This window comes from Channa argus, chromosome 8 (genome assembly GCF_033026475.1).
Source record: "Channa argus isolate prfri chromosome 8, Channa argus male v1.0, whole genome shotgun sequence".
NCBI lineage: Eukaryota > Metazoa > Chordata > Actinopteri > Anabantiformes > Channidae > Channa > Channa argus.
In genome coordinates, this window is record NC_090204.1 from 16,955,436 (window position 1) to 16,977,970 (window position 22,535).

Here is a 22,535-nt window from a genome sequence, read left to right on the forward strand (position 1 = left end):
GTATTTTTACCACATCAGTTTTGTCCTATACATACTGTAACGTGATGTACAAATGTTTTAGGCCCTAATAGTAATAAGTAAGAATGTAATAAAAACTAATGCAATCAAGATTTTTTTATCTACCATTAACTTCATACAAAATCCAATTTGTGCAAACAAAAAGTAAAATCAATATTTGGCATGACCTTACATCTAGCTACTAAAACCAGTTCAATTCTAAACAGGTTTTGTAGTTAGGTAGGTAGGTAGGTAGGTTGCTCCAAGCATCTTGAAGAACTTGCCACAGCTCTTCTGTAGATTAAGGCTGTCTCAGTGTCTGCTGTCCCTTCATGCAATCCCACTCTGACATGACATGGCAAAGCTCTTTGAAGACTTCTTGTCTCTGAAGATTGTTCTTTGCATTAGGAATTGCTGTCATGCTAACATACACAACATTTTTTGTGTGATGATCATGTTGGTAAAGTGTGTGACTTATTAGAGTGTATGTCTTACTCTCTAATAGGTCACACACTCCCAATTTGATCATCTAAAAAATGATAGGCATAGTTTAAGGGAAATAGATGCTAAAAGAATTCTTTGTTCTGAAAATTAATCTGTTGTTTGCCTCATGACAATCATTAGCTGGAAGTCAGAATTAATGTTGCCTTCAGCTTATAAAAACAGACTAAATGTGTGTGTGTGTGTGTGTGTCATAACAAAGAAACAAATTTCCAGCTGTTATAAATCTTTAATTGTCAAAAGTTAACATTTTCAAATATTACCTTTTCTCTATTTATCATGTACAATTATTGTTTAACCACACTTCTAAAAATTATCTCTATGTTCAAAGGTAACTACAGGAGTTGTAAAATTGATAGTTGATACAATGGCTAAATAAAATAAATGTGACAATAAATCCTTAACTGTCATAGTGAATAATAACATGAAGAGTATACTTCAGAGGTTACAGCCCAGCTCTGGGAGATTTCACCAATTTTTGTTAGATTACACATGTAAATCTTACATTTACCATAGCCACTTTTTTTGGCTATTTTTAGTTTATCCAGAAAAAACTCACAATTGTGTAAAATGGTCTATAGGTGTTTACAGTGTAAAAGCACTGTGGTCGGCCTCTATTTAACCTTATTGAGAAAATAATTAAGAAATAAATATAGTAGCTGCTTCTCACTTAATTTTAGTTATGGTATGTGCACTACTGAAAATAATGTGAGTAGTGCATTTTTGTTTAATATTTTATTGACAACACTAGGCCAGTGCAAAAATCTTGCAAAACTAACCAACATTATCGCACCATGCAGGTTCTTAAGGTTTCTAATACTGCTTGGTCAGCCTCATTGGATCCTGCAGTACACTCAAATATAAACATCACAGAAAACATTTGTTATTGTGTAAGCACTGCAAGGTAAGTGTGATGTAGAAAATAAGCACTGTGAAACACTTATCAACCTGAACCCCTATCAATATGAAAAAAAAAACAAGAAATGAAATGCCACGGTGCTTTGCATTTGAAAGTTTCAACATGAGAGTAGTTCAGGAGCACAGGAGAAGTGTGTAGACAAAATAGCACAAACTAGTAATTCACGCTCATTGAAAATACAGTACATCACGTCCAAATCTTAAGGTGCATCTCTCTCGACTGAGAAGACAATAGGATCAATAGATACTTTCTGGTGAATATTTACATTCAAAACTTTTTGCATCACTGTCAACAAAGAGAAATTCACTCAAGTTCTTTTGAAGCTTACAATACCATTGTTGCTTCAGGGGGCTCAGACATCCACTTGGTGGGCACAGTGCTCATTATATTCCACAAATAAATGTGTTGAGATGAAAGGAGATGACTGGTGGTACAGTGGTTTGCCAGACAGCTTGCATAGAGAGAGCTCCAGTCATCTGCCCTCTTCTACCTTTCCTGTTGCTCTGACATGCTTTTAGAGACCCAGAAAACTAGACGGGATGTTGATTTTTCCTTCTTTTTCAGTTTTTGCTTTAAAAAATGTACTTGAGTGTCTGCTCGAGTTGTCATTGCTTCATGGTTGCTACTTACTTTCTAAAACTGCTTTTGTGTCCGTTTACTAAATTTTGGCCGTTATTAGAAAGATATACACTGTATGATGGAAAAAACATAAATTACCTAGATAGCCCTCAGTCAGGAAAGTCACAGTAACAGTCAAATAACAGTTCACAACCATACCCTTAATATTAGAACATAAAGGGATATTTTCTTACAGTATTTTACAGCTACTACCGTCACTTATATAATTAATGTGTTTATGAACATCTGGGAACGTCTGTGTGTAACACACACTTTTGCCCTTTTAGTTTCTTCAGACAATCCTCACTTACATCCCCTAAAACTTCTCTAAATAACTGGTATCACGTAGCCTCCACAAACACTGTAGTTTAAATCAGCAGAAACTCACCTACTGTACAGTCGGTGTCAAAATTATTTTCATTGTCTTGGTAAAAGGTCTGCACTTACATATATACTTATATGCACTTTTCTACATATTGGCACACAAAGCACTTTACACTGCTTCTCATTCACCCATCCGCACTCACAATCACACACTGATGGGGGAGCTGCTATGCAGCTGGCCAACACTTACTGGGAGCACCTAAGTTGGGGTTCAGTGTCTTGCTCAAGGACACTTCGACATGTGACTGTAGGAGTCGGGGATCAAACCAACAACTGTGGGATTGGTGGACAACCGCGCTACTTTTCTTGCGGCACAGTCGCCCCAAGTGGTGGTGGTGCTGGTGTATGTGTAAGTGAAGAGTGTCTATGTGGGTGGGGGAAGTGTTGGGGGTTTTGGGGTAGTCACACCTCAGTGCTGATGGCTCGGGTGTTGGTGTAGAATTCAGGAGGCCGGCCTCTATGAGTTTCCCTCAGCAGGGAGCCTCGGGTGGCGGGCAACGGCATTGCCAGCGCCTGGTTCTCATAGTGTGTGGGCATGTAGGTGACGCGCTCTCCACCGTTGCACATTTCATCTGTGGGGCGAATGTAGAAGGGTGAATCATAAGGTGAGCAGGTGGGGCAGTAGTTGCGACGCCCCCTTGTGGGTTTGATGAGGTCGGAGGATCTGGGTGGCTCTGGAGGTGACAGGGACACTGGGGTGATGATTGACCCATCCAGGCCAGTGACGCTGCAGGCGTTGCAGGTAAAGTGTTGCTGGGAAATGGAGCTGTCAGACCCATTCTTCTTACAGCAGTAGTACTACATGAATAAGAGATTTGACTGTCATTGCCTCGTCTAACAAAACTGTTTTCATCCCAGTTTTATAACAGAAACGGACAGCAGTCATCTTTTTGTGTATTCATAAAACAAGTGAAAACATATGCAAATAGTTTCAGATCAGTTTCCAATATATTCAACACAGGAACAAGATAGTTTTATGTGGAAGGATGAACAGAACTGCAGTAAGAGAAAAGAAGGATTGAACAAAACAAAACTTACTTACTGTATGTAAAGATGTGCATCAAGGTTTACACACTAACATACATACAGAACATACATGTAGAGAGGCATACCTGGAGTCTACAGTAACAGAGCACAGCTATGATACACAGAAGTATCACTGTGGCCAGTATTCCTCCGGTTATGACAACAGTTCCAGCTGTCATCCGAACAGCTCTCCATCAAACTCTGGAACAAGCACAGAAGGTGACACCATCAACAAGAGGTTTATATCAGCTTATGGGAATATAAACACATTGACATCTTTATTTCGAAACTGTAATGCATCTATTTCTTATTATTGAAAAACTCAATTTCAGCAAAGTAGATTAACACCTGTAAACGGAGAAATAACACAGACATTTGTATAATTGATAGATAGAATGACTTACATCAGAGGAGTATTTGAAGGTGAAGAGAAGTCAAATCGGAGGTCAAATGTGAAAGGTTAAACCACTGGACCAGCAAACTGTGTGAACATCTCTGAGGAGAGAGGAACAAAGGCGGCATGAAAGTCTGTCAACATCCTGCTCCACAAGGTGGCACTGAGAGAACAGATATATGTTCCTCATGGCCCAACATACAGTACATGCAGTGCTCACTGCATATTGCATAAGATGGCAGACATGTGCACACATACACAGATACTACACACAGTTTAATTCTAATTCTAATTCCATACATATGGGGGATGTTAGAATTGTGCCCAGCTGCCCACTGCCCAGTAAAGAAGTACACAGTTTTGTCATAAAAGTCATAAATGGATATTTGGTGCTGATATTTGGAGCCTCTGCACTCTGCAGTCCATTTCTTTACAAAGCTAATTATTAGTTTAAATACAAACAATCAGTGAAACAGAAAATAAAAAGCATTCAAAGATTTTGTATAGACAGAGAGGACAGACTCTGAGAATCGTAGTATTTACAATAAAAAACATAAAATTAATTGTATTTACTTGGACCAAAATCCTCAGATTTGCATACTCTTAAAGAATCTTTGTCTCTTCCTTTGTCCACTTGTCTATCTCATCCACACTCTCATACACACAAACCCACATACAAGATTATGAGGGAGCAGGACTAAAAGTGATTTAGTGGTGAGAGGCTCAGTGGGTTCGTTTTTTTAGTATTTAAGACTGGGGATTGTCCTTGTGCTCATAATAACATGACAAATCCATGATCGAGTTTGAGGGGGAGGCATTTTGTGTATGTAGGAAAAGGAAAGTTTAAGAAAAGGAAAAAAGAAAAAGCCTTTTCAAAAAGTAAATGCTTTGGCACTGAAAGGATTTTCCAAGCAAAGCTGAAAAAAGATTAACTGTTTTTGCTGAAAGAGCTCAAATGTTTGCTTTTGCTGAAGCTGAATTAAAGATTAACTATTAAAAATTGCTGAAAGTTTGGCTTTTGCTAAAATACCTAAAATGTTTACTATAAAAATGCAAAAAAAAGTTTGGAAAAAAGTAGAAAATAAGCAGAATTGATAGTTAACTGTTCCACCTTAAGTAGAGAAACAGAAAATATATAATATTTAATATGTAATAGCAAAGTTTCCTGAAGGAAAGTAGATTTTATAAACTATTATAACCATTACAACACATAATGTTAAAGTTTAAATCTAAATAGGTCAAAGTATGCAGAACCATTTACATCTCAGTGTGAAGAAAGTAGAAGGGATTCTAACAATTGTCCAATAGCAAACCTGGACTTATTACTGCCGGTAAACTAAAACCACAAACTCATTTTACCATGTAAATGCTAAAATAATTTAAAGAGCTGTGTATCATGTAGGAGACAAACAGCTTGTTTGGACACAGCTCTTAGGCTGATCACATGACCTGATTCAGCTGTGTCCGTTACCATGGCAAAGATGGCCTCCAATCAGCTGAGTCACTTACATTTGCTAAAGATAGGTTATAAACTGATCAGACTTTGCCTCGCAATTATTATTACAAAAAATTATTAGTTCTATTAACAAAATTAAAAATCTGTAAAGGGCCGAAGGCTTAACAGAACAAGGTGATGTACTTTACTCATTTATTATTTGAGGAAAATTTCTGGACATCCAATATAACGGGATCCAATGGGAGTTTCAAACGGCATGCCTTCCGCTTCTGACCAAATACTGAAAGAACTGTAAGTCCTGTCAATATGAGAGTTCCAGAAAGAAAACAAAAATACCTGCGTTTTAATGTGAAATGTGATGAGAGTAGAAAAAGAAGAAAAAAAAGTCCTTGAAAGTTGAAACTGAGAAGTTGTGATGCTACCGCTCTAGCTGGGCCAACATTCTGCAATACATTCTAATGGCGAAGTAAAAAAATATACCAAACAGTACAAAATCGTAAAAGATATTAAAAAGCGGTATACAAGAAAGAGTTGTGAGTTGCTGAAAGTTTGAATGGAATAAAAAGAGAGGGAGGAAAGGATGTAGGGTACAAGGAAACTGAAAATGAAGACGTTTTTTAGTCTGCATGGGGCAGTATTACACCTCGTAGTGTTCAGCCTGCAAAAATGAAGAAAAGAAAAAGAAGATGGAGGAGGAGGAGGTAAACTGATGTGTGAAAGTATTATCTTTTCTTATGAGCCGTTTGTTCTGTGTATGTGTTGAAGCCTGCTTCACGATGATCATTGTAGGTTGAATCCAAATGTAAATATAGGGCGACTCAAGCCAGAGTTTTTTGGAATGTGTTGCTGGCATCAAATTAAAAGTGATATTATATATTATTTCTCAGTATCAACCTTTGATGTGTCTAATTTGTACAATTCTCAATCGAATATAGCTATTAAATGATTTGCAAGCCCGTTAATTTTTATTTTACACAGCATCCCAACCTTCACGGAAATAGGGAAACAGGACAAATTGTATTTATGGTTGACCATTCATCAGTGTTTTAAAGCGTATTAAAAATGACAACAATTGTTTTCTGCATTGTTTGAATTTCTGAGTGAACGGAACATACAGAAACCAGGTGTGGCAGGTTGAGGGAGAGAAACCTCTGCAGAAAAAGTTAAGAACCTTCCTGGATTACAAGAATAATGTTCAAACACTCCTAATCCTAACTGGCTACTCTATTGCTTCTTTATTAAAAAGACTAGCTGCAAGTTCCACTGAGGAGAAGAAAGGAGGTGGCACTGTACACAACTGTGAACTGAACTGTTACACTGGCACTGAGATCATAAACCATGTCTCTGTCAGAAAGTACACTACCTTCAATTATTTGTGGAGACTAAACAGGATGACAGCTGACAGATTCCTCTTAACGCCATTCATCATAGCTCTCTCCAGTGTGTGTGCAGTCTCAAACTCAGAACGCCAAACTATTCTTCATAATTAATGCCAGAATGGTGACTTGTACTTCAAGGAGAAAATGGAAATAGAGTCACCGCTGTCACCACATCATACCTTTTATTCTCTCTCTCTCTCTCACACACACACACACACACACACACACACACACAAAATAAAACACATTTGTTTTTCTTCCTGTTTACATGTTGCTCTGCAAGCACTTTGAGACAAACTTTGTTAGATTAATTTGAGTTTACTTCATTTGACAGACTATAGAGAAAATAGGATATCTGCATCAGCAGACACACACACACAGACATACACACACATGCTGAGCACAAGCAGAAAGAAAGCTGGATCAGTCACCACTGGGTCCAGATTAGAGGGGCCTTCAATCCTCCATGGTGCCTGAAGAGCCCTCTGTACTGATAAGACTCTACCCCCCCACCACACACACACAAACACACACAGAATTATACATAGAATGCACACATACAGTATTCGCACAGTAGTATACTTAATCATGCATTACCAAATAAATCAGCACATCGTAATAAAACACCCATTAGAGCAGACAGAAAAGTTTTTCATAGCAGATGGCAGCAGTATGTGTACAGGAAGCACCATTTACTAAATAACACAAATGAACCTCGCACAAGATGCCATATATATAAATTCAGATTATTTCCAGTATATTTAAGTCAGGAGAAGTGATGTTGCTGTATTAGTTTATTGTACATACATAATGATATGACCCCCTGTCATTAATATAGTGATCAAGCAACCAGCCCACAGTGTAGTTCTATTTCTACCAATTATAACAATAGAATAGTTGTTAAAATAGTTAAACGTTAGGATGAAGATATCCTCACATAGGTGGATCAGTATGTGTCGTACAGTAGATTTGAGGCTGCAGTGCATTCTGGGATCAGCACATCCCAACAAGAGATTAGTGGACAGCTGTGTATTTGTTTGTTTTCTTTTTTTAAAGAGTTTGTATCTGCAACATTTTGGCCTAAGGCGGAAGATCCATATGATATTATTACCACTGTCCATGGTCCCTCTCTGACTGACATTTGTGAGTCATCTTGATTTATTGTTTGATGCATCCTAAGGCGGTGAGAAAGCGCTGATGTTTGCATACAAACAAATCTTATATGTTGCTGTGAGATGTTATACTCTGACACACTAATGTCATGTTAGTGTGAACCATGTGCCGAGTTCATTAATATTTATTTTTTTATATATTTGAATCTAGCCTGTCTACAAAGTGCTTAATCAATGCCCACATCCCTAATTCAGCAGAAAAATAATGTACACAACTGCAAGTGATTTTTTTGATGCCGTACAATTATTTTATGTGCAATTACAGAATTAGAAACTATTAAATCCTTCCTTTGACAATTGTGCAGTCAGCCTTTAATATTCTGTGGGTTTTATCAACTTGTTGACGTTCAGTTGTGCCCACTTCCAATATTGCTTTCCTTTGCTCTGCGCTGTAAATTATTTTAAGTGTAAAATAAAAGTCCTTTGTGTCGTAACAATACAAGTTTCGCAGATGTTGTTTTGGGCAAATCAGAGTGAGAATAAGAACATTTCAGGAAAAAGAACACTGCAGTGAGCTCCACAAAAGCATTACTGATAAGCAGAAGTCAAAGGATGGATGCAAGAACATTTCCTAGTCAGTGAAAATCTCTTAGACTATGGTTAAACTCTTAATTAAGAAATGGATAGTGTTATAATTTGTCGTGGAGTTGTACTGGAGAGCATTATACTAAGACTGGTCAAAACATTAGAACCACCAAATCAGAGTAATAAGAGCATTTCATGTGCTGGCTCCCTCCATTTTTCTTTGATGGAGTGTTTGGAGTGGAGCCTCAGCCATCGATCTTCCGGAGCATCTGAAGGACCTCGACTGCCCTGGCGGAGTTTTACGAGATTGATTCTTTGGACCTGAAATTGCTCACACCAGCAGTGGGCTTATGCCAGTGTCTGTGCCTCCCAACACATAACAAACACCATCTGTCCTGTAACACAAAGGGCACAGGTTTCATCTCCACAATACGTATGTCCTCCCTAAAAATGTAATGTTTGAGAAAAACACCAATCTGCCTGCTCAGTGCTCAATTTCTGAAATGTCAAATGTCAGGTTAAGGTTATTAGGTTTGAGACAGAATCTGAGTTTCTAGTTTTGGGATAATTAGATTAATCCAATCTACTCACCAAACGTTTAAACTGCTTATTCACCCCTATTGGAGGTTTTAACCTTTTATTTATCTGACACACTAATGTCATGTGAACTATGTGATTTAATCATGGTCAATTTAATTTGGATTTTTTTATACTGATCCAATAAAAAAAAAACTCTAATGTAAAGCATTAACACATCTTACTAGTGATTGTCATATAGATATACTAAACATGTCCCAGGAAAGCATGCCAACTGGTGAATCAGTATCCTGTTACTAGCCCATGAAGGACAAAGAACACCGCAGTCAGTGAAAGTTCCTTAGAGTACTTTTAAACTGGTTGGTGTTATAATTAGTGATGGAGTTGTACTGGACTGTATTATATTAAGACTGGTCAAAACATTAGAACCACCTCTTATTATGATCCACTCCACTGTGACCTCTGTAATAAACACATATTAGAATAATCACCCTTTCTAATGGTTTCAACTTAAAAACTGGAAAATTATAACCTTGTAAAACCAGAATTTGTTGCAGAGCTGCTGTATTGCATTGCCTTAGCTTCTACAGATGTACCTACTGAAATGAGTGTTGGTCTCAGCTGTTGTAAAAGCTCATACCCAATGCCAGTCTACCTAGGCAATAATTCATGCAAAACTGCAGCACATATTATTTTGTAAACCACCAGTTTGTCATCTGTACTTCACAGCTCCATGTCGAGAAAACAAGTCACAAATCCAAACAGGATTGATGTTCACAGTTCAAAATGTAATTTGTCTAATCCTGCTATCTGGCACTCCAAAGGCTTTCCTCTATCTGCATCCCTCGCCTCGGTTGCAGCCCTGCATGGGCATTGTGTGTGTTTCCTTGTGTGTGTTTGCATGTGTGGGTGTGGAACAGATTTACTGGGTTGGTTTAGAAGTTGTGAAATTTCAGAAATTATTCGTAGTAAATCTATACAATCATGGGTAAAATGTCAAAATGAAAGTATTCTGTTTAAGCTGCTCTTAAAAACTGTGTCACGGTGACAGTTCTGAAAGAAAACATGAGTTAATGTTGTTATGCGACAACAGTAGACAGTTAACTTTTGTTGGGTTGCTATAGCTCAAACTGTAAACTCAGGCAAATGTCACATCTGACAAAAAGTCACTTTGCACATCGATTTTACTCAGTAGTGGTGTAAGTGTAGTTCTCTGGCAACATAAACAGCTAGAAAAACATTTGGGCATTTTCTCCATTTGCAGGATAACATGTGGCTGTGGGTCTTCTACCAACCACATCGTGGCTCCTCCAGTCCACACGTCAGACTGTCTCCTGGTGAATATATGTGCAACTTGTAAGTCACTTTGGATAAAAGCTTCAGTAACAGTTTAGTTTGTTGACTATATCTGTGTTACTTTTAGACCCAGTGGGAGACATCCTACAAAGAAGCAAACAGAATATGGAAATTTTATGTCTAAAGAAGATATTTTTGTCACAACGCTACAACATCTTACAGAATGACACATGTACATGTTTTTGAATGAATAAATACTCGGATGCCAAGTCGATTAACCTCCTTGAAACCTATGTGACCTTGAAAACTTCTTCACACAGTGAAGTTCATCCAACCATCACAGCACTCCAACCCTCTTGTGCTGCTGCAGCAGTTATAGCCCAGTCGAGAGACAACCAGCAAAGATTGATGACATTTAGGTTTAAATACTCAATTATCTTGAGGTAATTTGGGGAAAAGAATGTCATGAATGTGAGGAACCACTCCTCATATTTATCCTCTTGGACCTATAAAAGCACATGATCAGTTTAGCCAGTATAATGGCTTTGTCCCTGTGAAGATGGAGAGAGACCAAACGACATTGGAACACAGTTTGAGTGTTTTCCACTGATCCGTTTGGACCATGTTCTGATGCTCTATGCGCTGTTGGCAGATTTATAACCAGCATACATTATGCTGTTGTGCAGCCACTGTACTCCAGCTTGCCAGCTCCTGATTCAGCCTTTCTACACACTCTTTGTGACTCAGGATGTGTTGAATACCTTTACTCACATGGCAAGTGAAAGATTCATTTATCACGGTCCCTCTGTAATTTTTAAACACATGAAATTAAATTTCCTCCCTTTCTATAATAGACTAGCATCTCATATTCACGCCAAGGACTGATATGGGTCTTCCAATAGACTTCAACTGGCTCTGCAGCAGATTTACTACAATTATAACCATGAATAGTACTGCAGCTGTTGCTCCTACTAAAAACGAAAAGCTACAGGATCTTGTCAATTTAACATTCAAAATCTCGACAGTAAATGCATCTTGGATGGTTTTTCATTTTCTTTAACTTATTTGGGCACATTAGCTTGAGATGAAATGAACTGACAGAACTCAATGTCAATACAAGTAAAACAGTCTATGATTATTTATTTATTTATTGGCAACAGTGAGCTCAGATGTCACGCAAAGCATGTAACAACAGAATGTAATTATTTAGAATTTCCTCTAAATCTGTCAACTCAAATCACATCATTGGCTTTTTAGTGAGTCCATTAAAAACCACAACGGGCGCAAAGCCTCCACTTGAGAGCTCATAACCTACAGTAAGGCACATAGGAGAACTTACTCAGACATGGTTCACTTAATAACAGTGATGATTCAAACTGAGGAGGATCCCATTACAACTACCGACTCACACTCTAGACTGAATATGGAAGTTAATGTGTGGCAAAAAATAAATGTATATGAGCTCTATCCTCTCCAACAAAAAATTTCCATAAAAGCACATATTAAATACATTTATTTTGTTCCAACATCTCAAGCCATGAAATCCCATTAGTATCTTTACAGAAATAAAAAGTTAGGTTTACACTATATATGTGTTCTGAGCATCCTGTGCATGTCCATTCTTTAGATGCTTATTGAGAAGCTTCAACAATTGTCCACAGGGACAGTGTTGAAGTGCCGCTTTAACGAGACTTTGCTGAATGCTTTTATCCAATGCAATCAGTTGCAACAGTCGTGTCAGCATTAGGCTACACCATATAAGACACCAGTGCTGTGAACAATTTACATGTGGGAGCATGTCTGTTCAAACCCCCAGAGATGCCCACACAGATATATGCTACACTAAATTATGACCTCAAGTCAGCTATTCTGTATATTGTGTTTCCCTTGTGTTTCCACATTTTATTGCAGACTGTTAAATATTGTACAGCATACTTTTTACAAAACATTTGACAGAAACGGGAATTTAAAAATACCATCTGTATCCCATAGAGACAAAACAATGCCTTTAGAAGATGATTTATCACATTATCTTCCTGGAACTGTTTTATCACCTCATTTTTAAAAAAAATTCAGATAGTTTTTCTGAGCTGTGAGGAGCTTTTTTATGTCTTTAGTTTGTTGCTTTGAGAGAAAGCAGGACACTCGGGTAATTTTTCTTTGCAAGCCTAATTGCTTTTTTGACAACACAGTAATTCTGTCACATTTCCAATGTAAATGCCCAGCATATTGAAAACCTGTCTGCTTTGTGTAAATAACGGAACTGAGACACAGTGACTGTGTGCACCCACATGGTCTTGTGCACTGGATACAAGGCAAGGAAACAGGAAAAGGTTGTGGGTCAATTGCAGAATGACAGTTAAACCCCTAATCGCAAATTGTTAAGACTCTTCAAAAACAATCCAAACAATTCAAAAACAAAATCCAAAACAATCCAAATGCCAAACTGAACACTTGTAATCATAGAGTTACCAACTTACTCACTTGTACTTAAAACTGAGAGGCTAAAATTGATTCCCGGTGTAATTCATGCACAGGTTAGACAGATTCACAGTGAAGAATTTTAGCAGGAAAAGGACCCGACTTTAAACAAGCCTACACTTCAGATGTTTCATTGCAGCTGCTCAGCTCCACCTCTGCTGACCTGTGATATGTCAGTTTTGCTCTTACACTTGGCAGAAGTGCAACATCATTGACTGCACAGCCAGTAAAGGTCAGCCTGAGAAGCTGTAATTACTGTACTGCCATTCTGCTGGTCAGCACGGCACTCTCATAAAAAGGAAATGAAATGGCTCCAGCTTCTATCTTTGAGGAAGTAATGTACTACAAATATTACATTAGCATAAATTCGCATGGACATTTTATTTGTGGCAGTTAATAGTGAGGGAGTCTAGTCTTAGGAAGCAGGCAAAGCTGGATAAAGGCCGGCTGCAGAGATGACTTGCTCAGCAGCAGAAATGGTGGAAGGCGAGGTTCACAACCTGTTAGCCTTCTGTAGGAACAAATATCCCTGTTTTCCGATGAGCAATCAAACTATGAAACATTCAGTTATTTTTTTCACCTATTTGCCTGTGGACATTTCATCAGTATGACTAATATTCTGAATTCAACAGAGGCAAGTGAAATGGCTCACACTTTATGCTTTGTATAGCCATTAGTATATACGGTACCGGACACTACAACATTAAAACTAAATGTTTGGACGTGAGGCCTCCATGCATTGGACTTGTTTTTCATATCTGGGGAATTTGGAAGGCAAGCAACACCTTGAACCTTTTTTTTTTCTTGCATTGTCGCAGGGGGCAAGAGGCCACAATTGTCAGGGAGTATTGTTGCAATTAAGGGGTCCACTTTGTCTTTATGTGGTTACTGGTGGTGGTATGTGTCAAAGTAACATCAACATGGACATCAGTATTCCCTGCAAGACTCTGCCCAGAGAGTCATACTGCCTCCACCAGTTTGCTATCTTGCCTCTTCTCTGCCTCATCAAACCAGCTTACTTTCTTCCTTGGCATCATGGTCTAGTCCTGATACTCATATATAGGTGCTTTCAGTTGTCAGCACAAACAATATGGTCGCAGTCCTATGCACAGCAAACTGCAACGCACTGTGTCCTGGTACCTGTCAATCATACAGTAACACACCCCATCACATGACAGGTTGCCACAGTATTGTCAGTGGTTTCAGTCTTGCAGCTGATTGGTGTATATAGTAACAGAAAAATGTTTGGACTCACATTCTCATTTAATTCAATTTTACCAGTGCTGTAAATACTAAATGGAAATTGTCTGCACATAATAGCAGTACCTATCTATGTCATCGGTACCCAAAGGGCTTTACACTGCTTCTTATTCACAAACACACACACACACACACACACACACACACACACACACACACACACACGATATTGACTGGGGGAGTCAGCGATCAAACCACTGACCCCATGACTGGTGGACATATATAAAATGTGAGACTGCACATAAACATGCATCATAGAAATTGTTAATATGGGTACATTTAAAATAAACTGGTTTTAAAACAGTCAGCCTTCCAATGAATGAGTAGGTATTAGTTTCAGTGTGAGGCTCCACCCATGGCTGTGCACAAACCTGAACCTGCTGAATGACCTTCAGCTTACAGGATGGTAACTGAATCCACTGTGCCATCCTGCTAACAGACACACAGAAGAGGAGATGCTTCCAGGACAAACAAAGACTCAAATCTCCTCTGACCTTTCTGCATTAGTTACAGTAGGTCTCTAATCTACAGTAACTATTTCCATATTTGCAGCTGTCAAGATCAAGATGATTTCATTTATCCATCCCTCCATTATCTGTCACCGCTTATCTTATGTGAGTCGCAGGGGCTGGAGCCTATTCCAACTGTCATCGGGCGAGAGGCGGGGTACACCCTGGACAGATTGCCAGTCTATCACAGGAGACTTACACAGATAGACAACCATTCACACCTACATGCAAACTCCACAAGGAAAGGCCACGGCCAGCCAGGGCACGAACCCACAGCCTTCTATCTGGCAGCAGCAATAACCACTCTACCACCGTGACGCCTCGAGTTCATTTATATTACATTATATAATTAAATTAAATATTAATAAAGCTCAGGAGCATTTTGAAGACGTGCTTAACCAACAGAGGTTTAAAAGTCCATAACCTCTTCATAATCTCCTAAATTATGCGGCTATAAAAACTTTCCTCGAAGTAATTGAATAACTTTTTGCACATAGTATGCCTCTGTTCTTAGATCCAGCAGTCATGAAGGCTGCAGATTTGTCCTCTGCTGCTGTTTACAGGTGCCATATTTGTTTGGGTCAAGAAATAGAGATGTGTTCAAAAATGGTTAAATCTCTAGCATAATGTAAGCAGGGGGAGCAAATACAAAACATAATAGACAGCAGCAGACTTTTTATTAAATCTTTATATACAGAGGAACTAATGAGCTTAGGTTAAAAGGTTTTCATGTTCCAGAGTAATGTGATTTGTCTAATATCTTTTTGTACACAAGGTCATTTTAAAATCACTCCATCTGCATTTTATCATGTTTCATGATAACTGAACGACCTTGAGGTTGTAACTGGTGACCTCTGACTTTCATAAGTGTTTTTTTTTTTAAGAAATCTATTAATCTACAGAATCTATCTAATCTTTTTTATAAAGCATATTTCTCCAATGACATCTTAGGATATTGTTTTTAAATTTGTTTACCAGAAGCTTTCTCAAACCACAAAATTCATGTTACAGTTAATCATTCTCGGATAGATTAATTTATCTTTTTGTCCTTACGGTTTGTCCCTTGAGTTCAGGGTCGCCACAGCGGATCATTGTCCGCATGTTGCACAGCTGGGGATGGGAAAAGGGTTTTGGGGGTTCAGTATCTTACCCAGAGAGACTTCGACACACACACACACATATATATGTTTCGACCGGGGATCGAAACACTGAGCCTGTTGTCAGTGGACGACTGCCTTTACCAACTGAGCTACAGCCGCCCCCATTCTTGGATATATATCTTTCAGAAATAAATCAAAACATTACATCTTAAGTATTTTGGCAATGCTTTAGATTATGCAATAAGAGCAACTTACTGTTAGAAATATGTGAATGTGTACAAAATAAGACAGTTATATCCTGTATTAACTCACGTTCTTTTTAAATACATTTTTAAGTCAATTGGGATTAAAAATTAGATACGGTATGTGAAAACTGCTTAGACTGTAGTATAACATTGTGAAGTGTAATTTCCAGTTGGAAATGATGAGATCAGCAAGCTTACAGTGAAATCTCAGCTGTGCCACATGATTTATTTACAATTAATACATATTTTAGCACATATTTCTTATGCACAACTCATGTTGACCTCCGGTCACAGCAATATTATCTCAGCCCTCTGACATCTGACCCTTTTCCTCCGCACTATCCATTGCATGAATGCTGGTGATCTAGGGACTGTGTTGCAGTTCCCCCTGGTTACCAGGATGAAAGAAAATCAGCTTGCTGCCAGTGTCAATGTTAGACTTAGGCTTTAAGTAGGCTTACATAAGAGGGCTGCTACAGGATCAGTTCTACATTTCAAATAATTATGAATAAAACAGAGTCGGGGAGCTGGTGGATAGTGATGACAAAGGGGTGAAATTTCATCAAACGTGTGTAAAGATAATAAATTAGGAAGTCTGTGCACAGTGAGAGGAGACTTTTCTCAACAGGAACGTTTTATGCTAGAAACAGGAGGTAATTTAATTTTAAAAAAGGGGTGAACAAGTGTAGATATCGATATTCAACTCAAATTCCCAACTTGTGGTGTCAAAATTGTGATTTTGTCAAAGTTTCACTTTTTGTTTTTTTTTACTGTACATAGTGATTTCACCATGAAGGAATGTAATTGTATTAATGTCTACAAAAAGAATTCTGTGACAAAAGATGTTGCCCACAGGACCAAAAAGGCAAAAAGTGTCTTCAGTGCGTGTTGTGTCCCCCTAGTGTCCTTGTGTCTCTTTGCAAATATTCAGAGGATTGTGTTTGTCTGTGTTTGTGTCTAGGAGCATCCCCAAACTGTGTTAGCTGTTAGCGAGCATGTAAATGTTAAAGAGGACTGTGTCTTAGTGTATACGCATGTTTGTCAACTTGATCTTGTCTGAAAGTGACAATATCTATATGTGTGTTTTTGATGAGTCATCACAGAAACCGCAGCCAGCAGCCGCAGAGCTACATTAGCAGATAACAGCGGTTTTGTTCCAGCCAACAGACCTTCCTCACCGGTCTCATCCTCTCTTTGCCAGGCTGAGCTTCACAGCTGCATTCACAGCCAGATGCCACCCCATCGCCGTGAACAGTGTTACAGTGGGATTCGGCTGTGATTACAAAGGGCTGAACTCAGTAACAGGTTTCTTCATGCACTTGGTTGTCAAGAAAAACATTTTACAGTGTGTATTGACCAAGTGTTTTGTATTGAAAAAACAATCCCTGAGTGGCGTGGTGTGTCTAGCTGATGTGTTTTTAAAACACTAGAGGTCACATCACAGACGAGCAAACTAATCCAGATTACACAGTGATTGACATCAACAGTGAGTGGAGGCTATTTACTGCTGATTATAATGTCTGTAATGTTAAACTATGCTGTGATCTACAGCTAAAAGTAATATCAAAGTATTACTGTAGTTTGTTGTTATATACAACTATTGGCCAGAGAAACAAACTAACAGTCAAATGTTCACCTGAGTGGGAAATGGAACCTGCCATCATCTGCAGATCTATTTTAAAGTTTAAAAACTAAAAAATAATGTTAAAATGGGTTAATCACGCTAAAGCATTGGCTGTAAGACACGGGTGATTCCTGTTTTGACCTGCTAATGCTGCAGTGCAGTTCGGACATGGCTCATTTCACCTTTAATGTGTGTCTACAGAACACTCAACTCGCAACTGTACAGCAAGAAATACTGATCCAGCAGCCAGCAAAAAACCAAAAACCTTAAGGGCTTTTCAATAATTCACACACCACTCCTGAAACATTTTACCCTTCCCTGGGTAGTTTGAGACTCTCCCCACCCACCCCTATCCCACCGCAACAAACACACAAATACACACACACTCAAACACAAACTACTACCACAACTTTAAAACACTCTCCCAGGGCATGTTGTCCTAGAAAATCCATGGAGTGTCAGCAGGAGGAAGACATGGCTTTACATCTGACGACACCCTATCAACCAAAGCTAAACACAGTTCTCTGCTTGCAGAAAGCAGGAGAGACTTCATTTATGATGCACAGGCTACAGAAAAATGGTTTTACTTTTGTAAAAAAAAAAAAAAAACAAACAAAAAAAACAGCCCATTTAAATTTCAACACAGAGCACTGGTGAGTCTGGGATGATGCTAAAGCTCTTTACGTGTCTATTTTGAACATAATCACAACAATGCCCAAAAACCCTCACATGTTATTACCAGTGTGCACAAGATGCAAAACCATTAAACCATGTGTGTTTGTCAGGGTGGTGTAATTTTGAGCAGCCTGCCTAAGGCTTCAATTTGAGGTTCCTTTAGGTTACATCAGTCATATACTTAAAAATGTTCTATAAAAAGCCAGTGCATAGTATTTATGTGCCCAATGTATCACACAAAAGGATTATAACAATTAAATGGTCTGCACTTATATAGCGCTTTTCTACCTATTGGCACACAAAGCAGTTTACACTGCTTCTTATTTACCCATTTGCACTCACTACCTCACACTCATACACCAATCAGGGAGCTGCTATGCAGCTGGCCAATGCTTACCTGGCCAATGTTCTGTGTCTTGCTCAAGGACACTTTGACATGTGATCAGAGGAGGTGGGGATTGAACCCACATCTGCAAGATTGGTGGACAACTGCTCTACCTTCCTGCGCCACAGTTGCCCCCACTTAATTACTTAAGTTAAACATTTTAAATATTTTCAGAAACAAACAAAAAAAAAAGCTGATGCTAGGAAAGGAACAATAATAGTTTGCTGGGTTTAATATGCAGCTTAGACTGTTTCTCAAATTAATGCAGGAAGATCAAATATTTAGCTTCTCAGCCAGAGAGGTGGTTAGTGAAAAATGCCGCACTGATAGACTAAAATTGCTAGCAGCCAGTTGTATTTTCACACACTGTGTTGAGCTGCTGGCACAGCATGACCATTATACAACCTGTGTATTAAATACATTTTGTCTGTTGCTGCTGTGTTTACTGTGACAGCTCTGACTGCAGACTCCTCTGGGAAATCAGCCCGCTTCCTGTGGTATCACAGCCGCTGGAGGTGGAGGAATTAAGAAGTGTGTGTTTGTGTGTGTGTGTTTGGTGTGGGTTTGGAGAGACTGCTCTACAGTTATTTAGTAAAGCTGTGTTTTTCAGCCTCCTTTGTGAGTAATGGGTCAGAGCAACACAGCACCTGCTGGCAGCTATTAATGTGGAAGATTAATGCACTTCACACACTGTACTTTAACTGGATAGAACATAGCTTGGCAAGAGCAACTTTGATGATATGTTAAAGTATGAGCGTACAGTATGTTCCCACATGTAAAGACTCACTCGAGTCAAATGATAGGTTGCCATCTATTTGTCCTGCAAGACATAGTCAAAGGTCTTCAGAGACAAATTTGTAGCAATGTTTCTGTCAAAACATTGTGCACAGGTTGAAACTAATTAACATTTTACTCACCGACTTCACTTAAGGCACAACAAGATGTAATGCAGAAAGGTTTGGTTAATTTTCCAAATTACGTTTGTAGACTTTGAAGCCCAGGGTTAAGGAATATTTCTTGACTCCTGATTGCAGCAAATCCATTGTATCTATAAAGTCAGGTTTATCCGACAACAAGTACATAGAGGATGGTCAAGATACCGTATTTTTAAAATCCTTTTTTAACGGCAGCAAGACGAGAAGAGCACACTTATGAACTTCAGTTGTCAGGCTGAGTAAACTAACCAAGACATTATTTATATCTGTGTAGACCGTGTAAATCTATTCGGCTCACTCAAGTGAGCCTTTCAACCCCTACGCTAAAGTCAAAGCCTTACTCTACTCATCATCGTTTCAATTAGAAATTATGCTGTCGTTTTTTTTAATCAAATACCAGCAGCAGAAGCTGTCTCAGACCAGACTGAACCAGCAGCAAAAACCTCCAATGTCCACTGTCACTTGATCTCCCCTGGCAGCCTTTTGAAAGACACTTTTCAAGGTAAATTAAAAGTGAAAAGGCAACTGGAGTTACAACTGTCCGTGCTGGGCAGATGTGACACTTTCCACTGTAATTAATGGTGAGTCAGAGTCATCTCCAGACATTGTAATCCAGAGACTGAAATTTTGAAATCATCAGTAAGCACATACTGTACCTGATCTGGTTACATGGTTACATCCCCAAGTCGAGGTAAACCCGTGTAGTTTGACCACGAACAGCTACCAGCATCCTTCAGCAGGAGCGCAGAGGAGCGGAATGCCTAGGACTGCGGTGGGACGTCTCCGAGGGCGAGTCCAGAGCGCACAACGCGGACAGGAAAGCCCAACACTTCCGCTGTGTGACCAGCAGACTAGAGTTTAGTGGGACGTCTGCAGACACAGGACACCGAAAAACGGAGCATCGTCACGGTGCGACACCCGATTAGTAAAACATGCAGGTAACGATGAAGACAACACTCCGGCATAGGTGCTTTTTTTTTTGCGCGCACGTACCTAGCGTTGTCCTGTCTGGACTCCGCGAGAGCAAAACAACCGGCAGGACGCGTGAAATCAGTGAGATTCAAACGGACACATCCAACAAGTGAGAGGTGAGAAGGCGAAATGACGGAGTTCGCTTCTGGGCGGACTGGGAGGAGACGGTGGGAGGAGAGGCGCTGCAGCGCATCACTGAAGTACCTCCTTGGCAAGGGAAGTGATTTATTTCCAGAAGGATGGTATATAACAATTAGGCAGGAGTGAGGTCCCTGCATATTTGCCAGCGCAGTTCCATTACACTGTAGATCCTGTGTAACATCCCATCTCATAAGGGCGAATAAAACCTCTTAGGCACCACATTAATAGCAGCACAAACACATATACGCAACCTGGACTGCAATTATAAATTTACAACAAAGTCGGATCACTGCAAACACAAACTGGTTTGAGCTAAATAACACGAATATTGCAGTGGTCCAGGATGTTCCCATCAGTAAAGATAGCTGGGTAATTGGGTTGTGGCCAGCATCCCCCCTCCTCAAACACAGACCACTGAGCTACAGTAATTGATTTGCCCTTCAGTCACTGGTCTTTAATCTTCTTACTGTTACAACCAGGTCAACACAGATATTGCCATAGGGATGTGCTACATTACCAAACTGAGACACTCAAAGATGCTTCTGAACCAGGAGAGAAAGCTCAGGTTGGAGGGAATCACACACCCCAGAACATTACATCCTGCAAAAACCTCTAAAGGTTCAAACAAGAACAAGATCAGGTTGAGAGATCGAGGGAGAAAACTTTTGCCTACTGCAAAATGGAGAGAAATGAAAGTGCTTCAGTGTTCAGGAATCTCTACACAGAAGTTGATCCGATGGGCTGAACGGTGCTACCTTTTATTAACTAGGAAGTGTGTTCCAGCACATAAAACAAAGCGCAGTTTTTCTCTCTAAATCTAAGTTTTTCTATGCGTACATGTACGGTATAAGTAGGATTCAAATTCTAACTCAAAATGACCTCTTTACCACAATCCCTTCAAATAAAAACATTTATTTTTTATATATATAATGTGAATAGCTGTCTTCCATCTCGTCTGTCTAACAAAAATAAACTATAAATAAAATAAAAATCATCATAAAATAAATGTAAATGGCCACTTCTATGTAGCTGCCTAAACTTCTGTTATGAAATATCTTTCTGAAGTGAACCTCGTTGAAAGGTGTGGACAGCACCACAAGACTTGTATATAAAAAAATGCAAGCAAGAACTTTCTGATGTAACACAGAATGAACTAATCTTACTGATCGTGCAGCTGACATTTAAGGCAGTGAGCTGTCATCATTTTTTTTGGGGGGGGGGGTACCTCACAACAAATGATGCTATGTTGCCCTATGGTAATTTTTGCATTTCTCTTGCATTTCATTAGCATTAGCTGCAGGCAGCAGCTGGTTAGCTTAGCCATGATTGAGCTACCAGTGCCTTTAAAGCCCACTTACGAATGCATTACATAGCCTGTTAAAATGTAAACTTAAAATTCTTTTATGTTGTTCATACTGTAGTAAAGAAGAACAAAAAAACCCACCTGGATAAAAGAAAGAGAGCATCCACTGTGCAGCTGTGATCCAGCTGCAGGAGACTTACTGACAGATTTTGGGGGCTGTGTGTGTAATTTAGCTGCTGGTATTGACTCTGAGGGAAGTGCAAGAAAGTATCCAGCTGTAACACTAGATCTAAGTCTCAAATTGCTGGGTCAGTCTGCAGCAATCTCCCATCTGTTTATCGAGGGTCACAATCCTTTAGCATCACATCTTAGACTTACACCAGTTTATCCTGAGAGCTGAACTGATCTATATAAATAACTATGGCACTACTTTATGTAAAACCTTTGAAAAGTCATTAAAGTTCGAAGTTGATGAGATGTTTTTTCAGCGTGGTTCACAAATTGGCAACGGCCTGTCAGCAAGAAGACAAAAAGTTTGTGATGAGTATTAATGACTGATTTTAACAATTCATTTTAATAAAACCCAAAGCAGAGGAGCAGAACATTGGCTTGTTGCAACTGTTTAAATGGTCTGCCAGGCACTATCCGTTCTAGTGATGAGCTCGAGCTAGAGGTTTGTGTCTCAGAGTCAAGTTCAATAT

General features: G+C 39.1%; 1 protein-coding gene across 2 annotated transcripts; it reads right to left on the reverse strand.

Moving 5' to 3' along the window:
• Positions 1–715: 715 nt before the first annotated feature.
• On the reverse strand, positions 716–20,606 carry fam163ab (family with sequence similarity 163 member Ab). 2 transcript variants are annotated; one of them, XM_067514422.1, is made up of 5 exons: positions 20,412–20,606; positions 20,075–20,288; positions 3,850–3,940; positions 3,532–3,646; positions 716–3,217 (listed from the first exon to the last, which is right to left on the reverse strand). In XM_067514422.1, exons 4-5 carry the CDS (start codon positions 3,622–3,624, stop codon positions 2,822–2,824), a joined length of 489 nt encoding a protein of 162 aa, XP_067370523.1. In that variant the 5' UTR covers positions 3,625–3,646; positions 3,850–3,940; positions 20,075–20,288; positions 20,412–20,606; the 3' UTR covers positions 716–2,821. The 2 variants fall into 2 exon arrangements, with proteins under 2 accessions (XP_067370523.1, XP_067370522.1); XM_067514421.1 differs by having other exon boundaries at positions 20,075–20,606.
• Between the last annotated feature and the right edge of the window lie 1,929 nt (positions 20,607–22,535).

Coding starts and splice junctions, on each gene's coding strand:
- fam163ab (XM_067514422.1), bottom strand. CDS start 3,624: ATGACAGCTGGAACTGTTGTCATAACCGGAGGAATACTGGCCACAGTG. Junction 3,218..3,531: donor TCTGTTACTGTAGACTCCAG/GTATGCCTCTCT, acceptor TTATTCATGTAG/TACTACTGCTGTAAGAAGAA.